The sequence below is a fragment of the Cupressus sempervirens genome, chromosome 7 (genome assembly GCF_028749045.1).
Source record: "Cupressus sempervirens isolate cs-2001-9-10 chromosome 7, ASM2874904v1, whole genome shotgun sequence".
In the NCBI taxonomy this organism is placed as follows: domain Eukaryota; kingdom Viridiplantae; phylum Streptophyta; class Pinopsida; order Cupressales; family Cupressaceae; genus Cupressus; species Cupressus sempervirens.
In genome coordinates, this window is record NC_143124.1 from 196,296,774 (window position 1) to 196,323,717 (window position 26,944).

Genomic DNA, 26,944 nt, shown 5'->3' on the forward strand with positions numbered 1-26,944 from the left:
AGTTGCCACTTGGGCTTACATAAGATGATCTTCTAATATAATTCTTCCTTTTTCTTTTGTTCTTTTAGCTAAGGCAATGAACTTAGCTAGCCTTTCGTTAACTTCTTCCATAGGAGGACAAGGTGTGTGCTTTGCTCGGAGTTCTGCTGACTTTGCCACGCTGTTTGCTGCTTGTAGTATCCTTTCGTGATCCTTCTCATATTCCTTTGCAAACCCAATAAAAGCATTGAGTGAGGAAAGGGTGTTCAGATGTTTCCTTTTGACGGCAGCCTTTCCTAACTCATCCAATCTCGATCCAAATCCTGTCTCACTGACATCCTCCTCTCTAATACCCTCAAAATCAAGCGCCACCCCAACGTCGCTCATCATGGTCGAAATGGAAGTGTCGACGCTTGAGCCGTGTTGTGCAATCTCATCATGAATTTCTTCAACTATTCTGAATCTGGTAGTCAATGCGACATACCAAGATTCAACTATGCTCAATCCTCTCTCATCAACCAACCGGGCTCTTTCCAAATATGCCTCCAGTAGCCTAATGAACGCCTGCAGCCTAGGAATAACCAAATCCTTGATGGGAAGAAAATTCTTCCATTCCTCTTCAAATAATCTGAATTTGTTTCTAACAGTCACCAATGACTGGAATGTTGAGATGAAGGAGGGCAAGAAATTTCGCCCATCTTGGATTGTATCATAGATCCAACCCCTTACTTCATGTAACTGAGCTGATACCTCTTCTGAATTGCTCCCGTTGTCTTGAGGAAGGGCTGCCTGATGCAGCTGTTGGATTGGCTGGCAATCTCTCCAATATTTGTTTTCGGCCTCCAACTTTACTATCCTTTCGTTTGCCTTCCTCAATCTTTCTCTGATTGATGCTATGCCTTCCTGAACCTCCTCACATTCCATATCATCTGTATTTCTTCCCAAATTATGTTCTACTATTTCGTACTCCCGGGCTGCAATCTCATCCGCTGCCTTATTGACTGTTGGTATAGCAATCTGAACCCTTCGGTGACCATCACTGTCGCTTCTGATTACCCTTGCCACCGTATTTGCCATCTATTTTTGGTTCTCGCTATCATCCTTTTCTATTAGTCCTTGGATATCATCAACTGCGTGAGCCATTACCACGTCGCCTCTCGGCATAAGCATTTGCCTTAACCATAGTGGTGCAGTGCATCTCCCCAAATCCGGATTCGGTTCGACCAACAAAGCATCACCAACGGCCTTAGACGCCTGACTTATCTCTTCAATATCAATCGGCCCATCTTCTTCTCTACTAGTTTCTGCCATATTTCCTTGCTGGTTCTCCGAGAGAGGGGAGTACTCCGTACTTTCACTGTAGCCACTTGATTCCGAATCAGAGCTCACCTCCACTGCGGCCCCTTTATCACTCGAATTGACCTCTTGGCTTCTAGCCTTAGTTATACTCTCCCTTGACGGCGCTGCCCGCTGTCTCTTGGCTGGAGGTTCCGAACGTTCTTGGCTTTTCTCTACCTCCAAAGCCCTCTTCTTGCTATTTCTAACTGTCTCCGATTGCCGAACACTTCCTTCACCCTTCTGTCCGATTGATTCTACTAGACCTTCCTTTGGTTTCATCATCTCATAAGTAAGGAGAACCTTTTGTCTTTGTAGCTTTCTCAACTTGGCATTATACCACGACTCGGTATGCAAATCTACTGTCCTTGTGACTGCCTCCAAGGAAGGATCCTGATGATCGTCCCAATCCACTAGATTCAACTCTATTCCAACTACTGTCTCATAGTCTTCTCTCAACACACTACGATCATCCTCCAATTGATCGAGAATATCAAGGCCTTTCCATCTGATATCTCTCATCATGTTCACCGACAATCTCAAGAAAGCTAGCTTTCTCACGTGAAAATCATCCTTTGCATTGGCCCAAAAGTCCTCTATAGTGGGAACATGCTTAAATTTGCTTCCATGAGATGCCTTGATAAGACGAACAGGGTCGAATCCTTGCCTTGCTCTGTACCATCCTAGATGATACCACTCCAATTCCTTTTCTGCAGCCTCAAAGGTGGCCCGATTTGGGCAACTATCATTGCCAATTATAATTGAGAAGGAAACGCCTGTTTTTCCCTCATTCCTTATTACTCTATCATAGTGCTCAAGCTGCCTAGCCAATTCCATCAAAACTACCTTGTCGGGCGGGTATCTTGGAAGCCTCTTGGGACAAACTGTACTTCCTGCCACTCTAATGTATGTGAATTGCGGGAATTGGATGAAACAACTCCCAAACTTCTTAATCCTTGCTTCTGCTTCCGATGAAAGTCTCTTAGCAGGCGCCCCTTGTAATACCCTTACTGTCTTCATGGCGAATGCATCGCAAAACATCTTGTAATCCTTGTTATTGTGCAAATGAAGCTGCGGATAGCATTCATGCACCAAATATTGCCCCGGCCCATTACCAATCTCTCCTAAGGCCCTAAGTCCCGGACTCTCATACAATCTAGCAATTAAGTAAAACAGATAGGATCCCATGTAGAATTGCCTTTGGTTTTGAACTGTTCTAAGTTGCAACTCTAAATTTTCACTTATGATCCTAGCCCAATCAAATTTTTCTTTTCCCTTTTCAATTTCATCAATGAAGAAGTACATCCAGTTTTCGAATTGCATAGCTTGAGCTAGGCCCATGATCCGGCTGAGAAGAACAATGAGATCGCCATATTCCGGCTTGAAATCTGCCACTGTAAGCCTTGTTGATTTGTTAACTCCTTTCCTTCCTTCGTGTATCCAATTCCGCTTTAGATGTGAGAAGTAGGCCTCTTGGTTACCTTGAAATGATTTGGCCGCCTGATCCACCATTACAACTGTCATGCCCTTGCTCTGAGGAATATTAAATGTCTCTTCAATTGCTTGTTCGCCAATGTTGGCCAACACTCTCTTCCTTTCGCCAAAAATGATGGATTTACTGTCTAGATCAAATCTGGATGCACACTCCATAATCAATTCCGGACAAGGCAAAGTAGGAGGAAAAGCTGCTGCATGTACAATTCCGCTCTTGTATATCCTCTTTGCCAAGGGGGATTGTCCTTCCTTTAGTCTGTCCCTCATCCGTATCATGTCCACTGTAGCGATATTAGTATCGGTTATTTTCTTCATTTTCGAGAAGAAGGAAGTTTTGGGCGTCATATCCTCTTTGTCTTTCTTAGCGTTTGCCCGCTTGAGATTCTTACTTGCACTATCATCCTCCATGCTCGTCGCCCTATTACGGGATGGTAGAGTGGTGGACCAAAAGGCAAGAAGAACCAAGTAGTGCAATTCTTAGAAAAGAGCGAAAGAATGGATGTCAGCTTAAGCACTCCTTGCAACTCTAGATGATGACTTTCACCTTAACTAATAATCTTACAGCAACTTTTCGGAACCCGGGATATGACATCAAAGAATTACAAATCCCTTTGCAAATTAGAAAACAAAGCCTCAAAGCTTATCCAACACTTGCCTTCTATGCAAAAATCAAACTTTCATATGTATCTCTTCTCCCAACAAAATTGCCCAAATCTGATATAAAAATTGCAGCCCCTCTAGAAAATCAGAATTTTGTCTTCCACAAATTTCGGCCCTCACAAAATTCGGCTCCCACAAAATTCGGCTAAGCATGAAAAAAAAAAAAAAATCTGCCCTTCCACAAAATTTGCCCAAGCAAAGAAGGAGCAAAATCTGTAAAATCTGCCACCTAGGGCACAAATCGCAGCCGACAAAGTGGAGCAAAAATCCCCAAAAACGCAAAAAATCTGGCCCTTAGACAAATCGCCCAACAATGGCAATGGAGAAATTGCCCAAAAATCGCCAAAAAACTGCCTTCCACCAATTTCGCCCAAGTCTGGAAATCTGCCCTTGCTTCAAATTCGCCCAAGCATGAGGAGCAAATGAATTGATGAAAATGAAATGGGAGGGGACTCCCTTTATAGCAGCTTTCACCTTCCTCCCAGGCTGGCCGACTTGGTCCTATAGAGGAAAAAAAACCAAAATTAAAGCTAAGTTAGTGGCCCATTTTAAATACTTTGCCAAAATTTTAATTTTCTAAAATGAAAATTGCACTTTTAATTTACTAATTAACCACAAATTGCAAAACGAAATTAAATGGTGCCTTGGGGATGCTAAAAATTTCTATTTAATGAGGGTTTGCTAATTAATACATCCTTGAAGTTGAATTTTGGCTAACCAAAAGCCATTTCTTAATATTAATTTACCAATTTCATTAAATACCAAAAGCTTTCAAGGCAAATTTAATCTATTAAAGCCAATTTTTGCAATTTTCCTCTAAATCGATTTTGCTAAATAATTAAAATTTTATGACAAAAAATAAAATTGCCTCTAGAGTAAAAATCGATTTTGCAATTTAACTTCATCTTACAAAATTAAATTCTATTTCACCAAAAAAAATAAGATTTTCCAAGAACCTAAGTCTAACAAAAAATTTCCTTATTTGAAAATCATTCAAATTTACAATTAAATCCAAAATTTCAAAAGAAATCGTCTAAGTACAAAATTCACAATCTTATCCTGCCAAGTTGAAATCAATTTTGAACTTATTCGGCCTAAGGATAGAACTGATAGCTCTGGAAAATCAAGTTGAAACCGGGTGAAAAATACATCTAACCTTCTCCACTGGCCCTAAAGGCGATTAAAAAGGGGGTCCCCAAGATTTTGGGGCGATGTGTGAAAACCTCACAACAATATGCTCGGATGCCTGTGCGTAGAATTGTAAGTCTGACAATATTTGGCTTCCTAGCCTCATACGATCTTTACCTCTGTCAATGTTTAGTTCCAGGTACCATGATCCTTGTTGATGGTGTTGTCCTGAGTTCACGTGGGGCAGATATATTGTGACCAGATTTAATTAGACCATGCAACTATGGGAGTGATTGTTTGTTCTCTGATTTCTACGTCTGCTGGTGATTACTGCGGCTGCCTTGCGGGGATGTATTGGTGCGTCGCTTCTTTGCCTTGGATATCTTCAAACTGTTATAGTTCGATAGTTAGATAAATCTCTACCATATATTTCATTCTTTCCTATGCATCCTCTTACCCTGCCGCTTAGTCTTCTAAATATGCGATCCATATGGTGAATGGTCATGTCCACCAGTCGTGCCTCTTGTGACTCCAACTATACCTCTTGTGACTCCAATTATATGATTAGTTTTATATGGTGAAAAGATTTTGTGTATTTGTATAATATATGATTTGTTTTACTATTAATCATTTCTCATATTGATATTGATAATACTTTATTTATTTGTTTGCTTAAACATTTATAATATAATTTATTTAAACATTTTATAATCATATAATCTATTTAATTCTTTGTGCAAATTTATAAAAGTAAATTGCTAGTATTTACTAAGGGAATTATATATGTTTATTTTGGGGTTATGATAATTTCATTTCGGAGGATGTAAAATTATGATGGATAGAAAATTAATTTCCATAGAAGGGATGGAAATCTATGCATTCTTGATAAGACCATAAGTGCAAATCGCTACATGGCGTATATAGATGAGAGTTGGTTACTGCATAAGAGGATGGTTCACCTGAACTTTGATAACATTTAAAGATCAGTAAAAATCAAGCCTAAAGCACATGCCAAAAGTAGAAAGCCATCAAATACCATTTGCAAACAATGCCAATATGCAAAACGAACAAGGATAAGTTTCAAATCGAAGTCCTCTACATCAATGCCTTTGGAACTTATTAACACCAATTAGTGTGGGCCAATAAAGAAAAAAATCTTGCAAGGTGAAAACCATTTAATCTTGTTGATATGATTATTCTAGGATGAAGTGATAGCGTTTCTTAACTAAAAAGATAAAGCAATAGAGGATTTCAAGGCATTCCGAGTTCTAGTAGAGAATGTAGCAGGGCTGGAAATAAAGTGCCTTCAATCTGATAGAGGAGAATTTACCTCGAATGAGTTTGAATAATATTTTGAAAGGTCTGGGATGAGAAAACAATATTCAGCCACAATAATTCTGCATCAAAATGGAGTAGTTGAGAGAAATATAGAACAATTGAAGGTATGGCAAGAGCTATGGTCAATAAACCATAACTAGCTGATACCTTTTAGAAAGAAGTGGTTCATGCTATAGCATACCAAGCACAAATCAGGGAAAATGATAACAAAACTCCTTATGAGCTCTGAAAAGGAAGGCTTGCATCAATGAAATATTTCAAGTTTTTTGAAGCAAATATTATGGAAGGAATGAGGAAGATTTGGAAAAATTTGATCGAAGCAATGAAGGTAGATTCCTTGGATATTCCACAAGAAGAAAAGGTTACAAGAGCTATAACAAGAGACTACACAAAGTTGTTGAAAGTGCCAATGTGAGGGTTGATGAAGAAAAAAAATCAGGAGGAGATTGTACAAGAAATTGATTATGAAAAGGTAGAAAATTGTAAAAAAGAAGAAACAACAAAAGAATAATTACAAACTAGAGAGGTTGAGCAAGGAAATCAAAGAACTCTATCTGAACAATGCCCAAGACACCATCCAAGTTTATTTGAAAGAACCATCCTGAAGATTTGATAGTCAGAGACAAAGGTACGAAGGTTAAGACAAGAAGACAACATGTTAACACAATAGTGCATGCGAACCTGTGTTTGGAAGTTGAACCAAAGAACTTTTCAAAAGCAAGTGAAGGTGAGTACTGGATCAAGGCTATGGAGGAATGATTAGATCAAATAAAGAAGAATGAAAGACGGAAGCTTGTCTGAAGACATATGGATAAAAACATCATTGGAACCAAGTGGGTTTTTTGAAACAAGTTGAATGAAGATGAAGAAGTGAGAAGGAGAAAATGTTAATAATATATACAGATCTTTATAGAGGAAGTCAGAACTCTTTAAATATATCAGTTTGATAATTGTAGGACTGTCACATATATTATTTCAGATTTAGAATATATGTTATGACTGGAAATTGATTAAGTTATCCAAGGACTGAATCATATTTAACTTGATTTATTTATGAGACTGCTGGTAGTCGATAATGCCTTTTTTATTGATTTTTTTCTGCAACAGTCATCGACGATGGATAAATACCTACGATGGGAGTCAATGTCCACGGAGGGACATGACTCTCCCATGGCATATGCCACGAGGAGTCATGGCCCTCCGTGGCTTGACTCTTCATAACTTATAATCACCGAATGGTGACTTTACAAAACTCATCCAATAACCAATATCATTTCAATATAACTCATTCGATAACCAATATCATTTCAATATTAAATCGATTTACCATATATGTAGTTTAAGGAGATATATATATATATATATATATATATATATATATATATATATATATATATATATATATATATATAGATTACTTCACAAATACATATAAACATTAATATCAAAACAATATTTTGAACCTATCAATCTGAAGGAGACTCTTATCTTAACACTCGCTCTTAGACGAACAAAGGATTGAGAGTGCACAAGAATCAATTGAGGATTACACGTTCTTCTGTCTTACCTCAATTTTAACACAACCGTTATCACAACCTCTAACTAGTTTAGAACTAGATCCAGTGATAACACTAGTATCAAGATATACAAGGACTTCATTTGAATGTTGTCAACCTCAATACATCCATCATCAAGTGTTCAAATCAAATCATGACACATGATAACAGGTCAAGCTATTAATAAGATCGTCACCTTATAATAGTGACCATATCCACATAACAAATCGTCATTTCTTATGCCACAAAGCATCCACAATATTGCAATATTGAATTTATTAAATATTCATGAATAATTTACATAATACAACATTTTAATCTTAGGTTACAATTTAATCATACTAAGTTTGTTCCTAAAACACTCAATTTTAAACATTGCAAGAGGCTTAGTGAAAATGTCTGCATTTTGTTCTTTAGTGCTAATGTAGATCATTTTTATAACATCTCTATCCCCCATGTCCCTTACATAATGGTAAGGAATTTCTATGTGCTTGGACTTGTTATGAAAAACTGGATTAATTGATGGTTTAATTCAACTTTGATTGTCGCAGTAGATTATAGTGGGTTTTAGTTGTTTTCCAAATAATCCAAATAAAAGTTTCCTTAGCCATACTGCTTCACGTGCTTCACTTCAGTGGAGCTCTGAGCAACTGTTGACTATTTTCTTCCCAACCAAGATACCATAGCTGATCGGAGGCTAAAATAACATCTGGTAGTACTCTTACGATCAATAGAACTGCCTGCCCAATCTGAATCTGAATACCCTTGAAGTTGTAACTCTGTATATGTATACTTTAGTCCGAGTCCAATCGTTCCTCATAGATATCTTAAAATATGCTTGGCAGCCATTAGATGAATTTCCTTGGGTTTACACAAGAAATGACTTAACACATTTGTAGCATAACAGATATCAGGTCGTGTGTTTACCAGGTACATAAGAGATCCAACAATTTGATGGTAATGAGTAGAGTCTATAGGTTCTAAATCTGCTGCTTCACTTTTAAGCTTTTGAATGTTAGTTTCCATTTGAATTGAGAGAGGCTTACAATCCATCATTCCAAATCTGGTCAATATATCAGTAGTATATTTTCATTGGTTTAGGACAATATATTTCTTTCTGCCTCTCTTCTAAACCTAAAAAATAATGTAGAAGTCCAAGATCCTTCATGTCAAATTCAGCTATGATATCTTGTTTGCATTTGGCTATAAGATGTTTTGCACTTGTTATCAGTAAGTCATCAACATAAAGAACAAGAGTTAACATATCATCATTGGATATTTTGAAAAATATGTTAGGAATGAATGGATGAAAGATTTTTTATGACATCCACGAGGCCATAACCCTAAGGGACCCACATAAAACTCCTAGTCAGTCTGATGTGATTTCTCCAACCCGTCTCTTTTGTTGTGAATTTGCATGAGTAAAATGGCCCCCTTGAGGAGTCTTGGTCCTTCGAAAAGGTCTTTTATGTTGTTCACTTTTAACGTTTCTTTGTGTTGGCTGCGAATGTCTTCATATGTTGTACAATCCTTCATTTTTAGAGTATGCTAACTTGGAGAGATAGCTGTCTATCCTCTCATACCAAGCCCTGGGAGCTTACTTAAGGCCATAGAAATCTTTATTTAGTTTGCATACATAACGCTTCCTATCATGTGTGGTGAATTCTTCAGGTTGTTCTATATATACTTCTTCTTCAATGATGACATTTAGAAAAGTTGTCTTTACATCCATTTGATGTATTTTCAATCCTTTGGATGGTGAAATGACAATTATCATTCTTACTGAGGTGTAGAGTGCAACTGGAGCAAATATTTCTTCATAGTAAATTCCAGCATTTTGAGAGAAATCTCTTGCAAAAAATTTGGCCTTGTGTTTTTCAATAGTTCCATCAAGTGCATACTTGATTTTAAACAACCATTTTGAAGATACAATTGATTTGTCTTTAGGTCTGGGTACAATATCCTAGATATCATTTTATAGAATGGATTGATATTCTTCTACCATTGCATCTTTCCATGCTTGACATTTTAAAGCCTCCTCAACATTAGTAGGCTCAATTTTTATGAGTTATATTATTAAGGCTACATAACATTTTTGATTTCTTGTTTTCTTATTTTCTGTAGAAATCTCATCTGGTTCTACATTGTTCTCTTCAATCATTTTCCTGGCCCATAGTGGTTTTTTCTTGTGATTTAAAACTTCATCATTCTCAGCATTGGGTACAGAAGGGTCTCGTTCTTCTAAAGGAGTCTCCCTCAGATTTCTAGTCGAAGTATCTTCTATAGTGTTCTCCCTCTGATTCTCAGTATTATAATCATCTTCTATGATGTACTCCATCTGATTCACAATTTCATCACCCTACAGTCCTTGTTGACATCAAGGGATGAATTGAGGAGCATGTTTATTGGGCGGGAGTGGATTTCCTCTTCCTATGCTACGACCACTGCAGGGATAGATGTGGCGGATTGCATATTTGATTAGGATGGTTTTTGGAAACCCGCTGGAGAAATCCTAAAGGTAAATTTATTGCAATTTAACATTTAGTATTTTACTTTTACTTTAAGTTATATTATTTTATATTTAAGTTTTGACTCAAATTTTTTGTTTTACTTTATATGTAGGTCACTGAACCCCTTGTAGCTTTGCTACGAACTGCTGATGGGGAGAAGCCCTCTATGGGCTACATTTATGAGGGCATGGATAGGGCCAAGGAGGCCATTAGAGCCCAATATGTAGGAGTGCAGGAGGGGTATGGCCCTATTTGGGACATCATCGATAGGAGATGGAAGAATCAGCTCCATCGACCCATCCATGCAGCAGCTTACTTTCTGAATCCGGCATATCGTTTCCATCCTAAGTTCAAGGCGTATGCGGAGGTTCTCACTGGCTTATACACAATGATTCAGAGGTTGAGTAGTGATGAAGATAGCGCTGCTGCGATTGTTGAGCTAGACCAGTTCAAGAATAAAGAGGGGCCACTTTTCTCTAGCAGGATGGCCATAAATGCTCAGACAACACTACAGCCAGGTAAAAATTAAATAATATATTCAATGTTCATGAATCTAGATTCTAAACTTAAAGTTGATTATGTAATTTTAGAGTTAACTTGTAATTTGTAAATGAGACTAATTGTTTCTATTTTCCCTTATTGCAGATAGATGGTGGCAAATGTTTGGGGCCACAACCCCAAAACTTCAAAAAATGCCATTCGTATTTTGATTCAGCCAAGCAGCGCTTCTGGATGTGAGCGCAGTTGGTCCATGTTCAAGCACATCCATTCGAAGAGCAGAAACAGGTTGACAGTGCAGAAATTGAATGATATTGTCTTTGTTCATTACAAACTCCGTCTTAGGATCAGACAGATTTTGGGCACTGACTCCTCCCTGATCATTTTGGAGGAGATTGCTCTAGAATCAGAGTGGTTCACAGAGGTTGTGGATCCAGTCTTCACTAAGGAAGACCGTGCGTGGGTTAACCAGGTGGATATAGAGGCTGAGGCAGCTAGAGCATGTTCTTCAGGCATTGGTAGATGCACACGTGCACACATAGGCACAGTTCCTAGCGACGTTCGTGAGCCAATCTTACATGCAGGAGATATGGCTCGGCAGTCCTCTAGGACCTACATTAGACGCCTTGCTACTAGGCAGACTGGATACTCAGAGGCTGAGGCTGAGGCTGCAACCGAGCTTCAGGATGATGTTGAGGATGATGATGATGACTATGAGTCCGAGGCCTAAGCTGGAGCCTTGTTTTTATATTTTGTTTACAGATATTGATACTGAATCATTGATAGACATATGTTTCAAACTTTCATGGATCTTCATCTTAGATTCTTACGTACATTTATGATTTGATGTCTTATGGATCATCTTACATACATTCTATGATTTAAATCATTATGACCATTTGATTTCTATTTACTTCAGCTAGCCTGCAATTTACATTTTAGATAACATAGTTACGTATGTGATGGATTTTATGTTCCATGTTTATGTATGTTAAGTTTTAACTTCTGTTTGATGATGTTATAGTGTGTTTAAGTTATATTCAATAAAGGGTGCATGAAATAAGTTTTAAATTTTTAAAATCTTTAAATTTAAAGGGTTTTTTCAAATTTGCCGATTCATCACCGATTCATTGCTGATTCATTGCCAATTCACGATTCGATTCGGCCTTGCCGATTCCGATTCTTGTTACTTTGATCCAAACATCTTCACTTTCTTATCGACATTGAGACATGTTCTAGTAGGTTGCAACTATTTGTGATATCATATGGCATTTATGTATCAAATATTTGTTCAGCACCCTACTTTTATAAGCAACCTCATCTTTAACCATTTCTGATAACATTTTGCCTCAAAACAATCAACTTATCTATCATTCCCAGCTGCACTGCCGAGAATTGATCTTTTGATGATGAGAATGTAGAATTCATGGTCGCGACTCTCTCCCTGTTAGGTGATGAGCATGAGTTAAAACCATCGACCTCGAGATTATCTTCTCTAATCAATCATCGATCACATTCACACACTCTTTTCATTGTTATGACCTTTTAGGCTGTCTCCATGTGTATTTCAATACGCATGTGACATTGTTGAACATCTAGTAAGCATTTTGTCAAATAGTTTGCAAGTCGACTCTTTCGATGTTAGTTATATACCCTTGGTGCTTGGCAAATCATCATGCATCCGTCTATTGACACCCCTAAGATTTTGTCCTTTTAATATTCAATATCTTCACCCTCCAATCGTAGCTTGGGTTTCATCAAGGTAGTGGCATTGGGCCTTTATGAACTGTTTGCATGAATCCATATGAATTGATGTCATGGCCTCGATCTATTGACTTCACAAAATCAAAATAATGAGCTTGCTACTCAATTGGCTTCCAAGGACACATAGACCCCGTGAGATCTTGTTCCCATTGAAGGTAACTCATAGAGACTTCATTAATTCGCACAGAGAGGGAGTATGGCATGTCCATTAGTTGCGCCTTCCTGAGTGAAATCTGATTTAATGAACCTAAACAATTTCCTTCCTCACAGCTATGGCGTTTGACTGATTCATCACATGGTGCAGAGAAAGTTTCTTTATATTTCACCATTATGATTTAGTTGAGCATTTAATCAAATACTTCACATGCATCCTTCGATCACCATGATGCGATGTTGCTCAAACATATATCGTGCCCTTTCTCAATGACCCAAATATTGTTCCACTACTTATCAGAGTGCTTGGATGTTGGAAACTTGATAGGGGCATTTGACACATTGATTTTTGCCTATTGAGGGATGCTTCTTTACTAAAACAAAACATTTATACAGTGTGGGTTTGGATCCAGATTTCGGGCCTCTAAAGATGACCCCTTGCTAGTTGGCGTTTTATTAATCAGCTTGAAAACAATCCCTTGGCTTCATTCCTAAGCACTGGTCTTTTGAGATTTCTAGATGTTTCTGCATGATCACATTATCGACCATATTAAGGGTGTCGATGAAGTAGTGGAAGCAAGACTAAATGTCAATGTGTGGTAAGGACAATTTTAACACTTCTCATTGTCGATCATTATCACCGTGACTTCTGTGTGGAAGATAATAACAATGGTGTTGCGCATTTGGCCAAACATATCATAACTACTTTCATATGCTTATCATCATCAATTGGTTTATATCAATTAGATCAACTTGGAAGGGGCTCGATGAGATGTCCAATCACACATCTTATTGACTTTCTAGCAACAATATTTACATGCCATTGGTGACATTATTTTAATTCATTAGATGCCTTCAAACAACTTGTATGTTGAACCCGATAATGGGTGGTTTGACCCTAAAAGCACAATTCAGTGGCCCATTCTCAAAAACCTTTATACTTTCATAGTCTTGTGTCCTATTTTGGGGTTTTGTAATAGCTACTGATAGGGGCATAATAAGAACCTCTAAACTTTGAATCTGAAGCCCAATTTCAGTTTCGAACCCCAAACTTGACTGATCTTTGGAATGACAAATTTGCATGCCAAAACCTCAAATTCGAAACTTTGAAATTTGGAATGACTTTCAAACAAATGAATCTGAATCTCACACTTTGTACCTCGAACTTTGAACTTATAATGGCGTGCCTCTAATGAATCTAGATTCTCAAACTAAACCTCTAAATCCGCCTTCTTGAATTGCAGATGTTGAACCTTCAAACTTTGAACATCTGAACTTGAACTATAGGACCTCCTTGAACCATTACTTCTGCATTGAGCCTTGGAACTGGCGAATCTTTGAACTTTGAACTTGAATCTCTGAACTTTGAGGTTCAAAGTTCAAGTTCAACATAGCCTCAAAACACCACCTTCTTTACGAACCAAGATTTACAACAGTTTCATTAGCAGTAAAAATCACCAGAGATTCTTCGTATGGGGAAATTTTGAACTTTAAAACTCGGGTGCGAAAGCATGCTGATAGTTGGCATTTGAAGGATGGAGATGGGATGGTCTTAAACATATAAACAAATATCAAGGGATCCCTTTCACTCTTTTTCGCTCTACTAAAGATATGTGGGAGTGATTATATGCTAAAATAGAGAAGAAACACTAAAGGTGGCAAACTGATTTACTATCCTTGGCTGGAAGGATATAGGTGGTGCAAAAGGATCTTCCCTCTCATGCTATATGTTTCACATCTACTTGGTTCTTCTCCGATTACCAGGTCAATAAACTAGAAAGGATTCTTAGGGATTTCCTTTGGTTAGATGGCCAAGGGAATCATAAGAGACACAATGTCTTTTGGGATTGGTGTTGTGTTTTTGAACATATGGGTGGTCTTGGTTTGAGAGATTTGAATGCTCACAGAGTTGCCTTGGCTTCTCAATGGATTTAAATATCTTGAATGGAAATAAACTATGGAAATTCTTAATCAGAAATAAGTAATAAGATTTCTCTATCGAAACCTAAGAAATGTAAATTCTGGAAAGATTTTGACATACGTGAAATATTATTGGGCACTTTTGAACTGAAATTTTTTGGCTCTCCAATTTTTGCTTTATTATGGAAGGCATGGACAAAGGTGAGACATCTGTTGAACCACAAGGAGGCCATTGGGCACTCTCCTACATATTCAATGGTGGATAGATCTATTTGGTGGTGGTTTGAACTTGATGACAAACCTCTTGCACTTACTTAATCTTGTTCTCTAAAAGTTTTGTACTCTTTGGGCATCAAACCCATTGAGGATATCATACAATCAACTATGTTCATGGGAGGAATTATGGTGCAAATATGACATTCCACCATCCCACAAGAATACCTTTTCTCTAATTAGCAAGGTCACTAGTCCCTTCTTTTCTAGGCAAATTCTCAATACACACCTTTTTGGAGGAGTTAAAGGGACGCAGCTATCGTCTCTACAAAATGCACCATTGACCAAATTTTTAAAAATTGAATACACAGAATTTTTTGAAATTTTCAGCATTTGATCTTCATGATCTGCATATTTTGTGATCGAAAACAACAAAATTTTTGAGAAAACTTCACTGTGTTTTTGTGAATCTCAATAAAAAATAATGTTTGACTTTTTTATTATCTTTGTGCAGTTTGTCTGGAGATTAGCCAGCGCCCAGTTAAAGTGGGAAAGATGGAAATCTGTTTCAACAAGTTAAGGTGAAATAGATATATCAGGTGTTAAGAGATGGTTTGCATAGATTATTGCTTGGATTAATGCGTCCTGGGGATGTCACTAGGCCAAGTCACCTTAAACAGATTTTTTTGGGGATGTTTTATCCTCCTTAGGTTGTGAATCTGTCTTGTGTTCACCGTGTAATGTTCCTGAGTCTGTGAGTCACTTATATTTTGAGTGTTCCTTCGCTTCTCAGTTATGGTCCCTCTCCCTTGGTCAACCTGTGGTCTGGAACACATCTCCTAGATTGTCATGGATTGAAGTTCTGGCTGGCTTTGTGGACATTTTTGATGATTGTCTTAACATGTTTTGGTCTGTCTTATTTTGTGAGATTCGATGGTTTTTATGGTCCAAAAGGAATGAGGAGATTTTTCAGATTAAGAGAGAGCTTAGTGAGCTTAATGATAAACTCACCTATCTTTTCATTATGTCACAGGTGTCTTCTGTTATTGAAATACCAAAAAGCAGGGTTATGATCTTGGCACAATAGGTAGTGATACTGTTATACAAGTCTGATGTCACATTAACAAACTTGTTTAATCAAGGCTTATAAAGACATTGTGGGTCAAGAAGAAGTCAAACCATGCAATAGGTACTGCATGATAACCAAATCTCTTGAAAAGAGATAAAGGCTAAGGAAAAAGAACCAAAACCAAAAGATGCGCCGAGCTGGGATAAAGTTGCTGCACCTGACATTTTTCCACCTTTGGGCACATTTACCCCTGATCAAGCTGAAGAAAGTAACAACATTGTAGGTACATAGGACAAAGCATGACCATAGTCTTTTTATTTTAGCAGATATTTAGAATTTGATCAATAATTATCATTTTTGATGTAAAATAAATATGGCACTGATGGCATAGGCATAGTAGCACAATAGTTTCAGTTCATAGTTAGTCAATTTTGAGGGTTTCTTGTTGAGATAAACATTTGGATTTTATGTTATGAATTGTAAACTATCTTTAATAGAAAAAGCAATAGTAAGACTAAGAACAGAATTTTATATATCACTTATATTTTATAGAATATATATTAGTAATATATAAAATAGTGATACATGCTTAGTCTATTCCTTTTTCACTCACTAATTTCCATGGATAGGATAGGGAGCCCGTGAAAGGAAAGAGTAAATTGGGTCCAATAGGTTGGCTCATCATTTCCAGCATGGTGGCATTGTGATCAGATTGAAGGAGTGGAAGTCTTAGGCTGTTCTTGGCAGACTAGTGTGTTATTTGTGTCTGAGATTGCTTCGGGACAAACAGTTTAAGAGAGGTGTTAAATTTTATATCAGATTTGGATGAACGAGTAAACTTAAATTTAATATTATACTTGACTGGAATTATCTATTGAATTTTCACTAATGTTGTGTGTTTTCAAGAATAAAAATGTGAGATTTGAATCAACCTTTGGTAAATATATTTGTTTTATACACTTAAGTGAATCTGCTTCAACACTTGTGTTGTAATTACACTCTTTTTTTTCTGTGGTTTCCAAGATCTGAAAGTTATCATATATATATATATATATATATATATTAAATATAGAAAGGTCATGTGTCATGTAGAGACATGTGCTTATGCGGAGGTGGTCCACGTAGGTACATGCCTCTACATGAGGCACGTCCTACCGGGTGTCTTATTCCAAACTTAACAACCTCAATAGGTACCGATTCATATGCATATGTGATCGCAGCCTTTGCACTTTATTACCAATCAGTTTGTAATTTCATTCGCTTCATTATAGATTGCAGCATATAGATCGCTAGCAATATAGGTTGGAATAAACAATGATAATATTTGTTTGTATTTAAGGAATGATCGATTTCTAAGAATCAGTAATCAGAGATTCTTATTACTCTGAATAAAACTGATGATTCAGTTTAAGTATTATAATGTGATTAATAATTGTTTGGTAATAAAATATATATATATATATATATATATGTATGTATGTATGTATGTTTAATATGTATACAGATAAAATGTATGTGTGTGATAGTAATAAGATACTAAATAATTATTAATCACTATTATGGTATCACTACTTACGATAATTCTGAGTAGGATGTAGATGATAGAAAATGGAATTATCAATATGATTTAATCCGACTGATGCTACCAATCTTCAACACTCCCTCTTAGCTAGGGAGGATAATATTTGTTAAGATAAAAAACACAATAGTGAGAATTATGGCATGTCCAGGGATATCAGATCTTGTGATATCTACCATAAATGATATTATCTCATTTTATCAGAAGTTATGGCATGTCCACAAATATCATATTACATGATATTCACCATGCTCATAATATTTTTTATGATATGTGGACCTATCATAAAGATATCTGTTCATGGCATATCCACGGAGAAAAATATCCACCATGAAATGTCTCTATAAATAATTTATGAGAATAAGAACTATTCAATCAGTACTAATTTATTTAAGAAATATTAGTTATCATGACATATCCACGAATGTCAAATTACATTATACTCATCCTGATAGTAGAAGTTTGATTTTGTCGGGTCGTCACCTTACAATGTCAAACAAGAATACAAGAGTACATCATTGCAAGACCCTCACCTCTCAATGATATTCTTAAAGGCCCATAAAGAGAGTTTTCTCATAAAATATCTGTAGTAAATATATTAGTGCATAATTCCTGAGGCTCAATCTCAAATAAAATTGCAATTCTATCATACCAAGTTTACCTCTCAAGTATTCTACCTTTGTTTTGGAGAGTGACTTGGTGAGAATGTTTGTTGTTTGTTCCTTTGTATTGATATACTTTAATTGGATAGCATTGTTCTCCTCCATATCTCTTAACATAATGGTAGGCTCTCTCAATATGCTTTGATATGTTGTAATAATCCCCATTGCCTCTCAAACAATCTATGTTGAAGAATTGATATCTGTTTTTTTTTTGAGGTTTTGCAATTTTTGATACAATGGTATTGCAATAAAAGAGAAGATATTGCAATAATAATTTGAACACAAATATTTGGATACTACATAGGAAATATACAGCTGAAAATTCCATATTTTAATATCAACTTCGATACTAAGTGTTTTCACAAAATATCAGCAACCGAGTTGATAAAATATCCCCTACTATCTAAATCAACAATACCCAGAAAAAGTAGAAGTTACAACCCATGAACTTATAGGTGAAACATGCCTTGAAACCCTCTGAAATGATGACTATCAGCAGCAAAAGAATTCTTCAACAAATAAATGTAGCAGCAAAAATGGAGAATGTTGTTCCCAAATTGTGGATAGAAAATAATGCACAGAAGCAGATATAAATGGGCACTCAACCAACTCCAAATTAGCCAACACGTAATTTGATATAACAATTCTAGTGAATCCCTTCACAAATTCTAGAACAACATCCAGTAGAAAGAAAAAATCAAACTTCTCCTTAGCAACAATTAATACAGTAGGAGAAATGACAAATTGTATACTTGAGCACAATTTTCCAAGCAATCTAGAATAATTCTAAGAATTGAATCTACAATACTTCAGTTGTCAATCCCAAACCCTTATACTGGGATATCCAATTGGTTAAGGCCAACTTGACAAGACCGATCAATTTGATTCGGGTCTTCTGCACTTCTGGCTCTGCAAAAGGCTAAGGCGGGTGTACCTAATCTTGAAGAAATCACTTAAGTCCAAGATACTTGTAACACATTGGTTAGAATGCAAATGCAATGAAAGTTTCCCAAATGGCAAGGATTACAAAAAAATTTAAACTTGCAACTACTGAATTAAGAATAATAAATGAATATATGAATGTTTTAAAATAAGAATAATTATGGATTAATGCAATAAATGAATGTACTAATTCTTCAGAGGAAAAATGTGAAATAATTACTAGCGTATGGATTATGAATCATGAATAATATAAAGACTCATGCCAACATTTAAAGAGGCAAACGGAGTCAATATTTTAAGTTATTATGTACAACTATATAAAGTTCTATGCACCTTACCCATAAACAATTTACTTATCAAGACGTGATGGATCAAATATACAAACGCAATTTTAAACTAGTCTAGAATGTGCTTTACCTATAGACAAACCAGACATAGATTCGGAAACAATTAAATATTTCACAATATCTGTGATAATCAAGTTAAAAATGCTATAATTGAACCTATCCACTTATCTATCATATAAATTATTTATAGAATTTAAAAGTAATTATAGAGGACACAACTTAATAATATTTCCAACTCTAGAAATTAAAATAAATAATTATGCTTACTGATTATGCTAGAAATAAAATTGCAATTAAGACACTCCTTACGGATGATCCATCCACTTCAAATTTATCCCAGAGTCACATAAAAGTATATCGACTAATCCAAATCCACGAGCTTTGATCAATCATTCAATCTTTGCCAATAGAAGAATATAATATAGCAAATGTGTAATAATAGTTTATGTTAAATATTTAGGAAAAATGTGTCAATTGTGTGCCTTCTATCATTTTATCACTCTATTAAATAGAAGAGGAGAGTCACCTGGTGATTTCTGTAATATTTCGATCTACTATTTCTGTTTATTGCTAAAAATGGTGATTTAGTGAGCAAGTAGAAGTGCCCATACAACTTGATGGGAAGCCCCATGTTAAGATAGGCTACCGTACAGTATGACTAGCAAGTATACGACACATACAAGGATCATGTAGTGAGCAGACAAGAGGGTGTACAGTGTTTGCTAGTGTATGGTCAATATTGGGAGCCATATGGTGTGGGTATAGAGATAGTATGATGGTCGTGTAGTAGGCTCAAGTGGTCATATAATGGTGATATTGTAGGGATGTAGGCCATATGGTAGGGAGACAGTCGTGGGAAACTAGTTGTATGGTAAGTCCAGATGGCCGTACAGTTCAGTAAGTGAGATCCCGTGGCTGTACAGTATGGTTGTGCTATCGTACGGTCAGATGTGTTGTGTGTTGCGCCAAGCCAAGGTTCTGTAGGGTAGCAGATGGTGTTCGAATGGAAGATGAGTTCAGTCATGCATCCATAAACAAACTTATAGTTCCGAATTTGTTAGGTAAATGCGAAACAAGAATGGAGATTGAACACGAATAATCTTCAGTTAATATTTGCAACAAGATGGTGCTCCAATTTGCCAGATCTGAGCAAAGTATTACAGGCAACGGAATAGGGTGAAGGTTGAATCCCACCGAAATCGAATTAGCCCAGTAGGGAAGATCTTTCACTTCCGAAATGGCGAACAATATTGAACTCCAATAGGAATTCGTAGTACAAAGAAATAATCCAACATTGCATACCAACAACTACCTACAAGTCGTGCTTAAATACTCATTGAGGAAACCTTTTCAAGCGTGTACAAAGATAGCCAATGGCTACACCTACCTATGGAAACAAAAAAAAGGGTCTGAGATATACTAAATCAATCGAGCCATTAACAAAGGTTTGATTAAATATTTATATAATGACAGGAACATTACCGGGAAAAACAACATCCCAATGTGCTCTTGCAATCAACTATGCTTCTTGCTCAATCTAAGTCAGTATATTACTATATCCATGTAGATTTATGCCCTTGTTATCATATTTCAATCCATGTCTGATTGTGCCACATAGATATCTCAAAATGTGTTTCACTACTACTAGGTGTAGATGTGTTGATTCACACATGAATTGGCTAAGTGCATTGGTTGCGTAGAACATGTCAGGTCTAGTGTCACCAAGTACATTAAGGATTCAACCAATCTATTTGTATAAAGTAGCGTCAACTAATTCTAAGTTCGGCGATGCTTCCTTTACTTTACATAAATTTGTTTCTATAGGTGTTGACATTGGTTTGTAGTCCCTCATCCCAAATCTTTTCAAAACTTCGATTGTGTATTTTACTTGGTGCGGAATGATTCCATCATCATGTTGCCACACTTCTAAGCCAAGAAAATAATTTACAAGACCTAGGTCTTTCATATTAAATTGAGATGCTAGATCTTGTTTACATTTTGTGATAAGGTGCTCTTTTCCTGTAATGAGTAAGTCATCAACATAAAGAATAAGTATTGACATATCACCATTAATTACCTTGAAATAAATATAGATGGCACAACCAAGGATTCTTAAGTGACTTATATCAAGTTTTACTTTAGAAAATGCTTCTTTAGGAGTTTTGTTATCAAGAAGGCAGTATGGGCATCTGATTTGTGATTTGAGTATAGACAGATATATTGGCAACTTCAGCCTAGAGAGAAGTGTTAAGATTTTGGTCATGTAGCATTTCTTTGGATGCTTCTACAATTGTTCTTTTTTCCCTTTATGCTACCCCAGATTCTTGAGGATTATAAGTAACCGTAATCCCAATATTGTTGCAGATGATTTTCAAGTTATGTGAGATATATTCCCACTCCGTCCCCCCATTATATAATCTTAGAGTTTTAATTCTTTTACCCGATATATTTTCTCTTAGAGCTTTGAAATCTTTGAACTTTGTTAATGCTTCTTCAGACAATTTCCATTTTAGAAAACAAACCTACGTTTTCCTAGAGTAGTCATCTGAAAAGATAACATAGTACAAAATCCTCTTAGGGAGGTAACTGTCTTTGGACAACATAAATCTGCATGAATAAGTTCTGATACACCCTTTGATCTATTTTCACTACCATGAAATGTACTTTTAATACTCTTCCCCAAGGTACACCCTTTGCAAGTTCCCTCATGTTCTTGTTTAAATGTAGGTAAACCTGCTACCAATTTTTCAATGGAGGGTAGGGCACAATAATGCAGATGCCCTAATGTCCTATGCCAAATTTCACAAGAATTTGAGGATTCATGAATTAAAGCTTGAGAAGATAGACATCCATTTCATACTCCAACAGTGTGGGCTTTCTTAATGTTTGGATTTTTAGTCCAAGCCAAAACGTTTCCATCCATGAAGGTAATTCGATATCCTTTATCTTCAAGAGCTGAAACGGAAACCAGGTTTCATTTGATGCCCAATACAAATGGTACTCTAGTTAGTTGAAGAGAAATTCTTGAAATCATTTGTATGGTGTAGGTTCCAATTCCCTTCACAGGATAGTTAGACTCATTGTCAATAGTGACTTCCTCATCGGACTCTTCTATAAGAGTATCTAGTAGTTCTCTAAATTCTACTATATGATGAGATGCTCCACTTTCTATAACCCAAGTGTTTAGACAAGTAGTAACTTGGCTTGAAAGGGCTGTATAAAACATAAGTCTTTCTAAATCCTTATGTGTGCTTATCCTATTAACCTCAAGAACAGAAACTTGAGGCTTGGGTCTTTCAAGGCATTTTTGCAAGATGTCTAAATTTGTGACATCTAAAGCATTGTACTTTAGATGGGTACTTCTTTCTATTAAAGGATCGCTATGCTTTTGTGTCTTTTCCTTTCTTCCTTTTGTAGTTGTTTTTCTTTCCTTGCTTGCGAGCATGTTAGTTTAGAACTTGCATATCATCATTTGAGAGTTCAATCCGATCTCTCTTGTAATATGTCTAGATTCTTCTTGTTTACAATCAGTTTTCAAATGATCAAATTTGGGTAGTTTTGATCATGCACTTATACCTTGAATGAAGGATTCCTAGGTTATAGGGAGATTATTCAGAGCTAGCATAGTTAATTCTTTATTATCAATTATATGACCAATGGTAGATAGTTGATCTCATAACTTATGAAATATGATGTAACCATTTATTTCATACATATTCTCTAGGAATGCAAACATGTCATATGCAGTATTCTGTTTTGATATAATTAGCACTATGTGATCTCTCACAACTTCTACTACAAGTTTCATGGCTTTGTTATTGGTTTTCATCCATTCAAGCCTTTCACTCTCTTCATTAGGAATGGAGCTTTCTTTTTCCACAAGGGATTCCAATTTTTGCTGACTTATATGCATTCTAGAAGCTCTCCTGAGGCCTTTATATTCAGGCACTCCTAGTGTACTCTTGTATCCAATTATTGAATGAATATCGTCATTCTGATCATACTCTGCCTATTTTGGTCTACTGTGTGCTTGTGTTGAGTTCTTTAATTCTTGGGTGAATTCTAGCCTGAGCCAAATTCTTACATGGTATCAGAGCCAAGGAGGATTCTCATCACGTAGCCATTCGAGACCGTTCATGCTTCCGCACCTCGACACCAATCAAGAGGATCCATAAAAATTGGGAGCGTTTAGAGCCAGATTTGACCTCTCCGTTGCATCCGGAGTGTCGATTAGGTGAAGATCGACTATAAATTCGCCTATCTTGGGTGAAAGTTGATTGTGAGGAAATTTTTTTTTCCAAACTGGCACTCGAAGGCACCGATTTGCAGACTGGGTATGATTATTTTCGGATCTATTTAATTAATTTTTTAGATCTGAAGTTATTTTTTCTCTGCAATTATTTGGCTATTTTTCGGATTTATTATCTGAGTCAGAGAAAATTTTATACAAACCTGGGCTATCAAATCTCGGATTTGTATTTTGGTGGAATTTCCATATTAATTATTCGCAAGGTTCTATTATTAAATTCGGGCCAATATAGCCCGGTAGTACCTCTGCAATTCCGCGGGTTGTACCTGTCAAAACCCGTCACAACTCCGGCACAACAGTTTGCAGGCGTCCATTCATTTTTTTTTCAGCAAGCGGCCGAATCCATCAACAAAGATCCACCAGCACGGCCTCACAATTAATTTGGAAGAACAGAACTTGACTATAGCCCAACACTCCGGCCAATTCACTTTCGTTGGCATTTGGCGGAACGGACTCTTTTAAAGAGTTTATATTGTCCAAGCCCCACGCATGTGGGATAATAACATCCGCTGTAGAAAGTTCCGGCAACGCCTAAACAAAAAGCGGCGATTATGACACTGATTTCTGGCACTGCAGATTTCAAACCCTCGGCAGGTGCTGCCGGCTCCGCCTCTGCCACGTGGCGAGATTTTAGTGGCCCAGACACCTACGCTGATCCCCACACAGTCCACTGACACGTGGCGATATTTCAGTCGCCCGGACAGTCCAGTCAGCGCCACGGTGTAATCCCCCACAGCGTACCTGCCTAGTCACCCTGTCACGTCGATTTTCCGTACGATCGTACAGATCCGTACAGTACGAAATCCGCATCAGCAGCCACGTCAGCCAGTGGATCTGTTTTCTGCTGACATCATCAATTCATGTGCCTAAAATTTAACCCCGTCACAGGCCATTTTCTATCTGCTGCGACGGTCATATGACCGTCAAATTTAACCCCGTCTTTTGCTGATGCAACCCCTCACCAAATTGATTTTGGTTTTGGCAGTCCGACTTCAAGAGGCCATAACTCGCACATCCGGACTCCAAATCAGGTGCAATTTTTTTTGAAATTGGGTAAAATTTCCTAAATTTTTTAGTGGTGCAACTATTTTTTTGTTTTGGTGCACAGATTGTTCAAAAATTGCATTTTTTGGCGATTGTACCTAAATAATCCTGCATTTTGCAACTTTAAATGCTCCGTACGAGCAAATCTGGAGTCGAAAACAGGTTCCTTTTTTTTGAAAGTGCGTATTTTTTCGTCTACTTTCCAGATCTAGCATCAGATTGTAGTGTTGTGTGGAAAAAATTGTCACTTTCAGCAATAGGGCCTTTCTTTGCTTTGTAATGCTTCAGTATTGTAGCACATTGTAAAGTTTCAGATTTTGACTCTATTAAAGAGGTTGTAAGAAGAAAAATCAGAAGTCCACGTAGGCCAAAATTGGCAAGTGGCCCATTGTAATTGCACTACTGATAAAGTGCCCAAAGCATCTATTTTGGGGGGGTTTCTTGATTTAGTGAAAAGGGGGGGTGTTCTTGGTGTTGTGTTCTCTCTTTTCTGCAATTTTCTTTCATTTTCTGCATTATGGGCAACTTTAAGTTTCCTAAGTTAACTCCTCATAACTATGCTTCGTGGTCAATCAAAATGTTGTATCACTTAATGCATAATGGAGTTTCTCAATATGTAGATGGTGCTCTCCCTAAACCAGCAGGTAGTAATGTATCAGCAAGTGAAATTTCAAAATGGGTAGCCATGGATAGGAAAGCCCTAGGTGATATATGTTTGGGGGTAGATGATAAAATCATGTATCAAATCAGGAAATGTACTACATCCAAGGAAGCTTGGGATACCCTTGAAAGCCTTTATGGTAAAGTGTCTGAAGAAGATGTGTTCAAGATTGAAGATGAGCTAGTTTCCTTAGATCCTAAGTCGTATGACTCAATACAGGACTTCATCATTAAGGTGAATGAATTAAGGACAAAGCTTACTGATTGTAGGAGTTCTATCAGAGATGACAGACTGATCTATCTCATCCATAACAAGCTGCCATCTGAATATTCCACATTTGTATGTTCTTTTAACACCTCAAAGACTACCTTAGGGTCTACCTACAAGAAAGTCACTTTTGATGAATATGCTAAGCTGTTGGATGATGAAGAAAAAAAGTTGAAAATAATGGGGATTCTCAAATCACCTCAGTCCAAAGCATTGGTGGCCAATGAGGGTTCTCAACATTTAGCTGGACAATCTTCAAACAAAGGAAAGGGTAACAAGAAATGGAAGAGCAAATCTGAGGATGCAGAAAAGACAACACCTCAATCTAATCAACAAGGCAAGTCCTTGAATTCCAACAAGAAAGGGGACAATAATAAGGAGAAGAAGAAGTGTGCTTATTGCAAGAAAATGGGTCATGAAGAGCATGAGTGTTATCTTAAAAAGATTGATGAGTTAACCAACATCATGAGGAAACATAATGTTCCATTACCTAATGCTTACAAGGAGAAGGGATCTTCTTTAGATTCAGAGGGCAAAGGGCAAGCACTCATGGCAAATGCAAACTCTTCGAAGGAATGGATATTTGACTCAGGTGCCTCATATCACATGGGTTCTTCAAAGGGGGATTTTTCTTCATTGAATCGCTCAAGGGTACCACACATCTTCATGGGGAATGATAGCAAAATGGAAGTTGAAGGAAAAGGAAACGTGGAGATCGAAAATGGAGAGTTTCAAGAGGTTCTCTATGTTCCAAATCTAAGTTCGAATCTCCTCTCAATCTACCAAATCACTCACCTCGGAGATGGACATAGAGTTGAGTTCCTTCCAGAATCAATAAAAGTGCACAGTCCTAAAGATGATTCCTTGGTTTCAGTGGGGAAAGTGAATGATCACAAGAGGTTATACTCTTTCTCTCATTTTGTATCCAAGTCTCCTTCAAAGGCCTTGTTCACTCAATCTCATTCAAACATGCAATTATGGCATGAGCGGTATGGTCATCTTGACTACCGCTATCTTCAACAACTTTGCACATACCAAATGGTCAAAGGTCTACCTCAAATCAACTTTTCTAAGGGTAAATGTTCATCAGATTTAGTGGATATGCATCCAGAAGGGAAGTTACAAAGAGGGAAGTCTTTTAGAGCAACAAGTGTTCTACAAATGGTTCACATGGTATTAGCAGGTCCTTTTGCTTTCAGCCAGGGTCGCTACATACTTACCTTTGTTGATGACTTTTCAAGGTTCACTTGGGTCTACTTTCTGCATAGTAAGGGTGAACAAAAGACTTAAGGACTTTTGCAGACATGAGGGCATTGATCTTCAGACTCCTTCAACATTCAGTTCGTATAAGATAGATGTTGTAGCTTTGAGGATTAGAACTCTTAAGTCTATGGCAAGTTGCATGATTCATGCCAAGTCTCTAGATCTATCATTAGAAGTCAAAGCAATCTCAAGTGCCACTCACATTCTTAATCGTTCTTCTCATCCAGCCTTAGATGGAAAAACTCCTTTTGAG

At 37.0% G+C, this 26,944-nt stretch overlaps 2 protein-coding genes across 4 annotated transcripts in view; both read left to right on the forward strand.

Moving 5' to 3' along the window:
* Positions 1–26,944, forward strand: part of FRA3 (Endonuclease/exonuclease/phosphatase family protein) — a 134,895-nt gene that overhangs the window by 102,039 nt on the left and 5,912 nt on the right. The window lies entirely within an intron of this gene.
* Positions 9,869–11,407, forward strand: LOC149546171 (uncharacterized). Its single transcript, XM_089791040.1, has 3 exons — positions 9,869–10,008; positions 10,113–10,518; positions 10,646–11,407. Exon 3 carries the CDS (start codon positions 10,650–10,652, stop codon positions 11,226–11,228), a length of 579 nt encoding a protein of 192 aa, XP_089647166.1. The 5' UTR covers positions 9,869–10,008; positions 10,113–10,518; positions 10,646–10,649; the 3' UTR covers positions 11,229–11,407.